Raw genomic sequence first — 12,466 nt, 5'->3', positions numbered from 1 at the left:
CAGCTTACCTGCCTGTTGTGTCTGGTGCCGTTCTTCCCAGCACAGAGTGGTTCCATACCGTTCCTTCCAGGGATTCAGAAGCCTCTGTTAATGTTACGTCTACAAAGTGGAAGCTTCTTTTCCGCACTGCTCTGTCGACGAGGACTATATATAATCTACTGTATTTTGCCCTTATGATGCACTTTTTTATGTTGCGTTTTTCTTGAACATACATTGATATTACTCTACAAACTTCGTTTCTTTTTCCAGTTGGCGTTATACGTTCTTTCATTTCTTGAACCCAAGGATCTTCTCCAAGCAGCTCAGACTTGTCGGTACTGGCGAATACTAGCCGAAGACAACCTCTTGTGGAGGGAAAAATGTAAAGAAGATGGTAGGGGAATTTCCTTTTTTTGGATGGTTGGTGGTGGGGGGATTGCGAGAGTTCTGCCTTTACACATTTATGCATTATGTTCCACACCTTTTTTCTTTAGGTATTGATGAACCATTGCATATAAAGAGAAGAAAAGTATTAAAACCCGGTTTCACACACAGTCCATGGAAAAGCGCTTATATTAGACAACACAGAATTGATACCAACTGGAGACGAGGCGACCTTAAATCCCCAAAAGTTAGTACAAAAAAAATATATATATATGATTGCAAATAAGAAAAGTGGTTGTGGTGGCGTCTCTGTTGCTAAGTATCATTTTTAATCTTGTATTACAGCTTCAAGCTGAGTACTTGTCACCACCTAAAGGGCAACCTGGATTAATGGGGTTGTCCACTGCTTTGACAACCTCTTCCTAAATACTATACTCCCCATTGTATAATAAAAACAATAAATTCTCACCTCTCACACCTATGCCAATCTAGGGATGTCAGCGCTTGGATGCCATTGCCTGCTGTGCTCACGTAGCATAACAATCAGCAGCTGCTAATGGACGGCAGCTCTCACACTTCCCTTGGATGTCCGAGATTCATCCGTAAGCGCGTGAGCAAAGCAGCGCAATAATAGACACTGCTTTGTCTACTTCGCTCGCGTGGCATAACAATAGCACATGACCGCTGGGAGACCCTTTCTTGACATCACTGGATTGGCGCTGGTGTGAGAGGTGAATATCTGCTATCTTCATTTTGCACTGAGTAAGTAGTAAAAAGGGGTTTCCCAAGTAATTGACAATCTTTCTGAAGAAAATTTGGCACTAGCCTGACATATGGTACCATTTTGATTCCAAATTTAAAATGTCTTATCTCTGAAACAAACTAAAATACGGTGGTCTTCATGGTTACGATTATACCCCTGAATAAGCTAATGGAAGCATTCAATTTTTGATTTATTTCATCTTTTTTTCCTAGGTGCTCAAAGGTCACGATGATCATGTGATTACGTGTCTCCAATTCTGCGGTAACCGAATAGTTAGTGGCTCTGATGATAACACTTTAAAAGTGTGGTCAGCAGTTACTGGAAAGGTAGGTTACATTGCTGGACACCTTGTTTTTAGCACTGTCTGGGGAGCTCTGCTATTGATGCAGAGGCACTGGGCTTTGAGTCTTCCTATGGTTGTTTTTCATTCATGTCTGTCTTGGCTTGGGTGCTTCTAGTTATTTGTGCTAGTAACGTTAATCTAAATGTGTTCAGCGTTCCCACTGTTTGCCGCAATAGCTGTGGCAGACTTTGGGGAGGTTTGTGCAGAACATCATTTTTATTCAGTATTTTCAGGGCAGTAAAAAGATATAAATATCTATTGCTCCGATACCATAAAGTACCTTGTTCTTCCACCACCTGAGTGTATATGCAAAATATACAGGTCCTCTTTCTTCCTCCTTCACTGTAGTAGTTGTCTGAATATGAACCGTATTACTTTTTCGCTTTCATGAAGCCTTTTTATTTGTATATCATCTACATTTGCAGCTGATTGCTCAGGCTCGAGGAGGCGGGTGTACTTTTGTGCTTACAGCTTGTAGCTCCATGTTTTACGGCGGCTTGGTTTCCTTGTAAGAAGTGCCCTCAGGAGGTACGGTGTGCCGCCACTCCCTGTCTGTCCACATTCTTCAGCACAAACTTTCCCAAGGAACAGGGTCTAGATGCCTTTGTTGGGTGATGTCTCCACATTTTAATGCTGCATGAGTTTGTCTCAATGTTCCTCCCATAAAATCAATAATGAAAACCTCGGTTAAGTAAAGTAATGTGTTAATAATACACCGTGTCCTATAATCTGTAGTGGATACTCATGTCTTGCTTCTTAAGATGTAGCTGTGTGGCATTCTGTATAACAGGGGCATCTGAATAAATATGGCACGTGTAGCAGCTTCCTTCTTATATGACCCAACCGACCATTAATGAGCCACAGTAATGATGGTTATTCTAGCAATGATTCCGTTATCAAATAATTTCTCAGTTGTTACTTTCAGTATATGTCCAGTTTTCTGGGAAGATTCTCATTTACGATAAATCTTAAACCTTTCAGCATACAGTTTCTCAAGTTTATCATGGGCTCAGAATTGTGAACACAAGTCCTGGCCTGACCAAGAATCTAAGGACCCGGACAGATAGACTCTCTGTAATCTCTATGACGCTATTGGTCATTGGGGTCATTCGACTTCTGGTGGGGCAAAAACTCACATGAAGCTGGTCTTATCCTTGGAAAGTCTAAGGAAGTTTTAAGTCATTGTAAAAGTCCACAGCTGGCACCTATCTTTTGGTGGTTCTTAGTGTGACGAGGCTACTAAAAAGCAAAATGGATTCCTAAAGTCTAGTGGAATAGTGTCTTTGTAGAAATACTTGGTTGTAGAAGTCAGATTAGACCAACATCTGCTGATATAGACTGGTTTGGCCGACAATCTCATGTGTATGGGGGCCCTCAACAGATATCCTATTTCGGACTGCTGATCCTTTTGTTTTCACTGAGATAAGCAGTCACCATAGGTGGCTTGCAGCAGCACCCTGCCAAGTGTGCGCTTTGCCAAGTGTGCGCTGCTTTGTATGGGAGAGATAGCCAAGATACCCAATAGATGGTTTGGTTGACAGCTAACTTAAAAAAAAACAAATATGGAAAATGAGGCAGCCAAGTGATTGAACCTTGAGTTGTGACAGCAATCTAAAGTGTTAAGCCCCCGTCACACACACAGCGATCTTTCTAGCGAGATCGCTGCTGAGTCACAAGTTTTGTGACGCAACAGCGATCTCACCAGCGAGATCGCTTGTGTGACACTTATCAGCGAACGGCCCCCCCCGGCCGGGTATCACTGATCGTCCTCGAATGGCCTGGACATTTTTTTGATCGCTGGTCTCCCGCTGGCCAGCACACATCACTGCGTGTGACAGGCAGGAGACCAGCGATCTGTGAGCTGGAGCGGGTAACCAAGGTAAACATCGGGTTTCTAAGCACCGCGCGGCTGTGTACCTTGGTTACCAGCTCCCGGCACCAGCGCGCTGGTATCTTAACGTACACTGTGGGTAACTAAGCGACGTGCGTCGCTTGTTACCTGCGTGTTGCTGTCCTGATCACTGGTGAAGCTGTCTGTTTGGCAGCTCACCAGCGATCATGTAGCGACACACCAGCGATCCTGACAAGTTCATATCGTTGTCGGGATCGCTGGTGAGTCGCTATGTGTGACGGGGCCGTTGGGGAGGGATTTAGTCTGTTCACCATGTGGGTTCTGCTATATAACATTTAGTATTCCTATATTGGTATAAGATATGCTTAATTAAACCTGCCAAAATCATCCAATACAAAAATGCATGCCTTGGGCAGTTGGCAAGTCCAACTTTTAATGCATGTAACAAGACTATGAATCATTGGCGTCTTTACCTTGTCTGGTACATGTAGGGGTGGTACAAATCACCATAAGAGGCTTCACAAGCGAAAGGAACAAAGGACGGCTAGGAGATCATATCTTGTGGTTTCTGAGAATAATATCTGTGTGAGTCACCAGCTGCTTATAAATATATTTGATAATGTGGTAATAGAGACGTGTGCGCAAGTGGCAAGGCTTTATACCAGAGCTCACCACCCCGGTATATGTCAAGTGGGCTTCTGAGGCAGAATGTACTCTCTCATAATGATAGAAAATGGCTTAGTTCAGAGCCAGATGTAATGCCTTCTTTATTTGGTGCACACTAAATATTATTAAAAGTAACAGGCCTTAGCAGCTTTTGCTAGACATGTAGCTTCAGAGCCATCGAATGAGAGAGGTTGTTGAATATAGAATGAGCACAATGTATAGACTATCAAAAATGTACCCATGCGTTTCTCTTCTCTTATCAGCTAACTAGAAAATTATATCGCCCCTAAAGTACGTTTGTCTTTTTTGTGCATAAACATGTTTATATACATAATGTCTAAAATGGTTACACAAAATATTTTTGCTTTACAAATACAAAAGAGGAAATGCATGGGAAGGCTGTAACAATCTGCATGTCCATCGTGATATTTTGGTTCTATATCAAATCTGGAGATGAAAAATAAAGGAACAAGACCAAGATATACACCCCGAAATTGAAAAGAACAATGTAAAAGCAATATACCAATATAAATTTGAGGAAAATGGGGGAAAAACAAAGTAATTTCAGTTAATCAAGTCAACAACCCTATATATTTGTGCCTCCTTCCAGAGAATTAAAGTTTCATAGTCTCATTATATAGGGAATGAATACCAGGGCTGTGGAGTCGGTAAACCAAACCTCTAACTCCAGCTCCGACTCCTCAGTTTCCATGACTTCAACTCCAACTCCCTCATACCAGGGGTGTGGAGTCGGTAAGTCAAAACTCCCGACTCACCAAAATGGGTTCCGACTCCACCAAAATGGGCTCCGACTCGGTCTACGACTCCACATCCCTGATACTAGTACAGAAAGGACCATGTACTGATGGGAAAACTCCCAATCTTGAAGAATAAAGCTATATTTTCTTTGATTTTGTTAAGCAGGAGACTTATAACTTGACTAAGTTAGTACTGGCTGTCGCATCCATGAGCTGACAATAGAAATTTAATTGGAGAGCCATCTGTGGGTGGTCTGTGACACCCCAGGAGAACATCCATAGACATCTACGTAGAATGATGCTAGAGGTCATATACCTGTGAAAATATGCCTGAACCCCAACAAAAGCTACAATTTTGAGCACTTCCACCTAACTCCTCCCCTGCTCTTTCCCTAATGCAACCTCTACAATAAGTGCTTGAGGTTACTGGGTACATGTGGGAATGTCTGTGGCGTGAAACGCCACAACCTTAGAACCTTGATGAGACCTTTATTGATAGGAATCTAATGAGCCAATTCTGCAGTGACTCTTCCCCTTCAGTTCACATCCCATTTCCACATATAGGACAATTCACCAGCTGATTAAACCTAGTGTTTAATTACAAAGGATGTATTATCTACATTAGGCAGTGAACGAAAGGTCAATCAGTCGCCCTGAATTGTCTCTATTATTGTGTGTATGACCATTGCGCTGAGTGTGGCATCTCCTGACTCGTTTTCTACATCTTCCACAAGATGCATATTGTATTATGTTACATGCTGTGTGTAGTAATTGACTGTGGACCATATTCTGGATGCCTGATTTCTCGAATTCGAAATCTTCTTCCAAATGTTGACTTTTTTTTTTTGTCTGGGCCCAGTGGGGATCATAGTCATTCTTGCGCTGGTTTTTATTTACAGATTTTTGGTGCATTGGCTTTCCTTTGTAAGTTCTAGCAGTCTAGTCTGACTTCGTATCACGTTTCTGATGTTTTCTAACAAAAATGATCTCGTTCCAGTGTCTTCGAACACTTGTTGGTCATACGGGTGGAGTCTGGTCATCTCAGATGAGAGATAACATAATCATCAGTGGTTCCACAGACAGGACGTTAAAAGTGTGGAATGCAGAGACTGGGGAATGTATACACACTCTTTATGGACATACCTCCACTGTGCGCTGCATGCATCTACATGAAAAAAGGTCAGAACTCCGTACACTTTGTATCACAAGAATCCTAAATGCATGTATTATCTAGTTTGTCTCCCTTGTGGTCCCTATTAACCTTTACCAAAGCAGTGTAGTTAAAACCATGAAAGTTTCCTTGTTTAACATTTTGCAAATGACTGAATTGCGCTGGAAAGTCTTGGCTCATCATAGACATTGGTTTTATATCCTAGGATATGCCATTGATGATCAACACGTGTCTGATGTCAGACCACTATCATTGCTGGAAAGCGTTGAGCCGTTTAGTTTTTAACAGCCATTGACTAGTTTTGGAAACCATTCTTGGAATTTCCATAAAACGTCTTAAATAAAGAAGTGACCTATATAGGCATCTAAAGCCTTATCTTATGTATGTAGGTCTTCTGCAGATGTGTCTGTCTCCTTGGATACAATTTTAATACCTGATTAGTTGATTTGACTTGGTAATCTATATTAGATAATGAGTGGCCAATTAAATGTTATGCACGACTTTCATACCTATGGCATTTAATAATTACGTTTTTTCCAATGCTATCAACAGGGTTGTAAGTGGGTCGCGAGATGCCACCCTTCGCGTGTGGGATATAGAGACTGGACAGTGCTTGCATGTTCTCATGGGGCATGTAGCAGCTGTCCGCTGTGTTCAGTATGATGGACGGAGAGTGGTTAGCGGGGCTTATGATTTCATGGTGAAAGTCTGGGATCCAGAGACCGAAACCTGTTTACACACACTGCAAGGCCATACAAACAGAGTTTATTCGTTACAGGTAAGAACATCCTTTACTGGAAAAAAATTTTTTAAAATTTTATTTCTGCTTTTGCATTTTGTAAAAAGAAGAATTGGCTTTATTATATCAGGAATTGTCTCTGCAAAACACAAAAAAAGAGATTTTGGGTCTGTTTTATAATGTATGTAGGTCAAATGCCATTCCAATTTCTATTTACTTTGCTCATAGCTCATTACTGCGTGCCCTTACCATCAGACTCTGCTGTCTTCGTTCTGTCTGCAGAGATGCCCTCTGGTTACATGGAACATCTGATTTCTCCAAGTGATTGGCTGTACCATTGTAGGTCACTGATTATCTGCCTTATTTCCATTGCATTACTGTACAATGAGTACTTGTGACCTAATTTAGTTTTACATTTTAGAGATCTACGGAGCATCCCTTTTTGCGTCATGGGTCATGTTGTTTTTGATTTGTGTTTTGTAACCAGGGAATATATTAGTATAATTACAAGATGAGCGGCCCTGTGTGTCATGTAAGGTAAATAAACTCGAACCGGGACGATAAGATTGTATGGCTAGTTTTGCATATGCTACTCATTCTTGACGTATGGGAAAACTTGTAGATTTGTAATTTTTTTTTTTTTATTATACATGTTTCTGCTCCTAAAATATTGGTGACTGTCCAGGCAGCAATTTCCTGCACTACTGTTCTACCAGCTTAGACTAATCCTTCCTGTTTCATTTCCATTATAAATGGCTTCTTTCAGAATTGAAAGGTAGAAAAAAAAATGTTCTCTTTTTCTCCATTGGAAGTAAATTTACTGATGTCAGAGACCGGTCAAATTGAAAGCCTACTTGTAAGCACTCTGCAAGCCTTCAACCATCCTGGAGAGCCGGTGCCTTAATTGAAGCTCCGGTACTAGATCAGCTTGGATAGGGAGAAATGCAGGATTTCTGTCCGAGAGAGGTTCTGGATGAAGTGTATTAAGAGCTCCCACTGATTTTGGAAACTTTTGGATTCCAGCCCGGGGTCCTCCACCAACGTCTACTACTTACTTAGATTTTCCTACTGTTCGCCCAACTTATGAATTACAGGTCTGCTAGTTGAAGCGCTTGCGTTTCATACCATGATGTGATGTCCATATTGTCTAACACACTCATTTTTTTTCCTGACAGTTTGATGGCATCCATGTTGTCAGTGGATCTTTGGATACCTCAATCAGAGTCTGGGATGTGGAGACTGGGAATTGTATCCACACTCTTACTGGGCACCAGTCATTAACCAGTGGAATGGAACTGAAGGACAATATCCTTGTGTCTGGAAATGCAGATTCTACTGTTAAAATCTGGGACATTAAGACAGGACAGTGTTTACAGACATTGCAAGGTACTAAGTGCTCCATCACTGGCTAAACCATGTCCTTGTGTTATGAAGTAAGCCAGGACACTAGGCCCAGAATGTAATGACCATTAATGGCTGATCTTTTTGTGTCTTTCACTGTTTTAGTACAGAAATCCACTATATGGAGCAGCTTTCTGCCTGTATGTAGCTTATACAAGGTGTTACTTGTAGTTCACAAAGCCCAAACTGATTAATACTAAGTCTATAAAATAACAATTTGCGTTTGGAGATGTCAAATCTGTTCACGCTCTAGAAATCTCGGTGATAAGTGTCTGCTGTGATCTTGCATTAACATAGTTTAGAATTTAGATTTAATACCAGATGCTTTGAAATAAAGTGCCATAAAAATAGTTCATTTTGGTTCAAAAGGAAAATATTTGCAGGGAAATAAAAATCTCCGTTGTCCTCGGCATCTAATCTGTAGGAGAGAAAATCCTCCCTGTTCCAGTCTCTTGATTTATTTGACTAGACAGCTTATGCTGCTTCCCAGTCTAATTAAGTCATTGGGTCTAATAAGGTGCTAGTAAGCCCTGAGTAATGGAAGAGACTTTATTTTTTATGTCATTCTTGAGATTTTTTTCATGGTCTGCTAGATAAAGTTATCATTATTGTAAAGGGGCATTTATTTTCTGTTGCAGTGCTGAATTGTTTTCATATTTTTACTTTTTAAAGCTTAAAACTTATTTTATGTTAATTAAATCAAATGTTCTTTTCCCATTCATTGTTTGGGATTAACGGGGCAAATCTTAATTCTGTTTAGACATTGTACTATTCCACTAGACTGTCTTAACCTTTGTCACATGTATTGCATTGACTTGTTCTAGATAATAAATTTGGTACACTCAAGAAAGTTATGAAACCTAGAATATAAACCTAATGTGTAGTACATTGCAGTAAGTATTCAGCTGACCCCTTTTTTAATTCTTATCAAAAAAGCATAAGCTCATCCCACTGCGACAAGGTGTACCCAATCGGGATAGTCCCTAACTCTAGTAATTTGCCTCACTTTGTGTCAGCTGGCCCCTAAATAGATGGTGTCAGATCAGGACCTGGGCATGACTGTTTCACTCCTGTCTGTAAGTAGATAAGCTGCATAACCCAAGGGGGCAGCCACAATCCCAAATGCAGAGAGTACAATAAACTAGTAGAAAACCAAAAAGAAGGGCCCGCACACTTGTTACTACTATGTCTAGGTGCACATATACATTGTGGCCATTTATAGACAGATCTAACCTACAATAAAAACAATCATAACTTTGTCATATCCAAGACCCTTATCTACACTACCTGTTGGTTGACTTTTTTTTTACATCAAAGTATTGACGCAATTTTAATGTGCTTAGTCACATTTTATGCCACTCCGTCTTCCCGCTAGGGCAGGTCTCCTTGTTTAGTGAGGCGCAGAAAATGTCAAAAACAAAGTTGACACAAGATGGGTATGGTAATTTGGGGGGCCTAATTATCCTATTATTGTGGTAGGTTTATATTTCTTTATCTTTCCCAATGTGGTTTCTTTTTATAAAGTTGTTTTCGTAATCCAAGTGTCTGAAATGGCATTAGATTGAGTTGATGAACCGTGTGAAGGCCAGCAGTAGACTTGCATCATTTCAAGTCTCCAAAAAATGGAGTTGGTCATAATGGACTCCCCTTATGTCACCTTCTGATTTGGCTGCATAATGTGTGCAGATGTAGAATTCAGCATTGGTTTTTTTTGTAACTTTTGTTTTATACAGTGACCCACTAAATTTTATTTATTTTTTTAAATTATTTCTATAGGTCCCAACAAACATCAAAGTGCTGTGACTTGTTTACAGTTCAACAAGAATTTTGTAATAACCAGCTCAGATGACGGGACTGTAAAACTATGGGACTTGAAAACAGGTGAATTTATTCGGAACCTGGTCACATTAGAAAGTGGAGGAAGTGGAGGTGTTGTGTGGCGAATTCGGGCCTCCAACACGAAGCTTGTATGTGCTGTCGGAAGCAGAAATGGGACTGAGGAGACAAAGCTGCTGGTGCTGGACTTTGATGTGGACATGAAGTGAAGGCTCGGGAAATTAATTTGTCCAAATTTCTAGACTGCATAATTTCCGTATTTTTTTTTCTGCCTCCCACTTCTTACCCAGCCCTTCCCTCCAAAAATATCCATTGGCCTTGGCAAAACAGGATCTAGGCTTGGGACAACATACGGCAAAGACCTACACGTGGTGTATGAAAAGACATCTTGTCACATAATGACTTCCCATTTTGATGTGGACTACCTTTTTTTTCTTTTGCAAAAAGTAGGACTCTCCAAATAAAACCAGGTGCATTTATTTCTAGCAGTCTCCAATTGGTCATGGGGCAGCCTAAGTAGCTGGGCTGTCCTAAAAGCTAGACCCTAACTAAACGCTTCACAAATTACTGGTTGACTTCAGAAGAGAGCGGTTGCAACAAAGTCATTTTCTTGTTTTTCAAATGCTGAAAACAAAAAAAACTGTGAATTTTTTTTTTTTTTTTTGTACAGCTTCATCACTTTTTTTTTTTGTGGACTATTGCCAATCAATCACAGTATTAGCCTCTGTTTCTCTACTTCTTGTTGCTTTCATCTACATGTTTCCATGTATATGTTGCTCTGGGGTGACAAGCTTGTCCTTACGTTCTCAGATGGATATAAAATCTTGATGCTGGTGCTAGCAAGTAGGTCTTTTCTAAATGGGATTGTTGTCCCACAGCTGTACTGTATTCCCAGTGGCCAAACATATTTATGCTGCTAAATGAAAGGAGAGGAAAAAAAATAGCAAGTTTTTTTTTTTTTTTTAATTATTATTATTTTACTGCTGTGACGTTTTAGTCCCAGACTGAATTGCAAATTTCTTCTAGTTTGGATACAGAAAAAAGACTTTTGCCACTGAAAATTGAATCCACTGTGCCTCTAAGAGGCCGAATGTGGGCCAGTTTCAGATAATTAAGAGTGAAGTTTGCTTGCAAAGAAAAAAATGAAAAAAGATTTGAGTGTGTAAAGCTTATTTTTCTTTTTCTGTTTTTTTTTTTTTTTTTTTTTTTTTTTGAGCAAAATGTAAACACATTCCTTAGAACAGAGGAGTTGTAGCCTGTTCTTTTGGGAACTTTTTGTTGTGAGGCTGTGGTGAATGTTAAACTATATATTTAAAAAAAAACAAAAAAAACCAACATAACACAACTGACAAAAACAAAACTGATCGGACTCCATAGATGACAGTATTTGGGGGGAAAAACAGCTGTTACAGTCCAACAGGGCATGTTGACAAATGAAGCAGAAGGCAAGAGTGTTTTTTTTTTTCTTTTTAGTTTTTTTTTTGCAGTGCGAGCTTCACGTGCAAATATAATACAAATTACAAATGTCATATAAGTTGCCTCATGTTCCAAGAGTCACAACTCAAGCCGAACTGTGAAAAGTGGTTTAACACTGTATCCTATGCGACTTTCTTTTTCTTTCTTTTTTTTGTTCCTCCTCTTCTTTTTTTTTTTTTCTTTTTTTTTCTTTTTTTTTTTTGTTCATTATTTATAGTCTGGTTTTAAAATAATCAGATTCCATTTGGTTAATTTTCCAGTTCTGTAACAACATGTGATGGAGGAAAACAATGTTTTAAAGGGATTGTGTCTATGGTTTGATTCACTTAGAAATTTTATTTTCTTATAACTTAAGTGCAATAAAATGTGTTTGTTTTTTTTCATGTTACAGACTTTTATTGGTGCCTTTTTAACAACTTATGAAACATTACACATTATGTAAAAAGCCATTGGAGATTGCACATTAAATTTTGTGTTTACAAAAGGCGGCACTCTACAAAAGAGATCACTACACGTGTTTTTGGTTTTGTCTGGTATTGCAGCTGAATTTTATTGGAGGGAGTTGGGCTGAGCTGCAATATCACATACAACTCGCTGCCATGTGAAGTTGTTTTGTTAATCTTGTACACCCTATTTAAAGGGGTATTCCAGTAAGAATGTATCGCCTATTCACTGACCAGGGCACTTCTGTCCCCCTTTCAATGGAGCACCAGAACACATGATCAACCATTGCTTCATTAGTTCTTTATTGGACTGCCGGAGATGGCCGAGTACAGCACCAGAATATCCTGTAAAACTTGACGTGCTTTAAATAGTCAAGCTATTAAAATAAATGGTAAGTTATTATTCTGGAGCTAAAAAAGGACATGCTAAACTAGACATAAGGAATAGTGATGAGTGAGTATACTCGTGCTTAGGTTTCCCCGAACGTGCTCAGGTGGTCTCCGTATTTTGGCGTGCTCGGAGATTTAGTTTTCGTCGTCTCAGCTGCATGATTTGCAAATTGCTAGACAGCCTGAATACAGGTGAGGAATGCCTGTTTGTTAAGGAATTCCCACATGTATTCAGACGGTCTAGCAGTTGCAAATCATGCAGCTG

General features: G+C 39.8%; 1 protein-coding gene across 4 annotated transcripts in view; it reads left to right on the top strand.

The window, feature by feature from the left end:
- The window catches only part of FBXW7 (F-box and WD repeat domain containing 7), a 224,163-nt gene extending 212,412 nt beyond the window's left edge, over positions 1-11,751 (top strand). For all 4 annotated transcript variants that reach the window (XM_073576296.1, XM_073576288.1, XM_073576305.1 and 1 more), the window contains 7 exons: positions 250-373; positions 474-610; positions 1,339-1,452; positions 5,743-5,924; positions 6,469-6,694; positions 7,831-8,041; positions 9,833-11,751. In XM_073576296.1, the coding sequence (XP_073432397.1) occupies positions 250-373; positions 474-610; positions 1,339-1,452; positions 5,743-5,924; positions 6,469-6,694; positions 7,831-8,041; positions 9,833-10,101 (1,263 nt within the window). In that variant the 3' untranslated portion in view covers positions 10,102-11,751. The remainder of the gene's footprint in view (positions 1-249; positions 374-473; positions 611-1,338; positions 1,453-5,742; positions 5,925-6,468; positions 6,695-7,830; positions 8,042-9,832) is intronic.
- The last annotated feature ends 715 nt before the right edge of the window (positions 11,752-12,466 follow it).

The sequence above is a fragment of the Dendrobates tinctorius genome, unplaced genomic scaffold (assembly GCF_039654945.1).
Source record: "Dendrobates tinctorius isolate UK_male_01 unplaced genomic scaffold, ASM3965494v1 ptg000008l, whole genome shotgun sequence".
Taxonomy (NCBI): domain Eukaryota; kingdom Metazoa; phylum Chordata; class Amphibia; order Anura; family Dendrobatidae; genus Dendrobates; species Dendrobates tinctorius.
The sequence above is the reverse complement of the archived record's forward strand: the minus strand, read 5'-3'. Positions and strand labels throughout refer to the sequence as shown.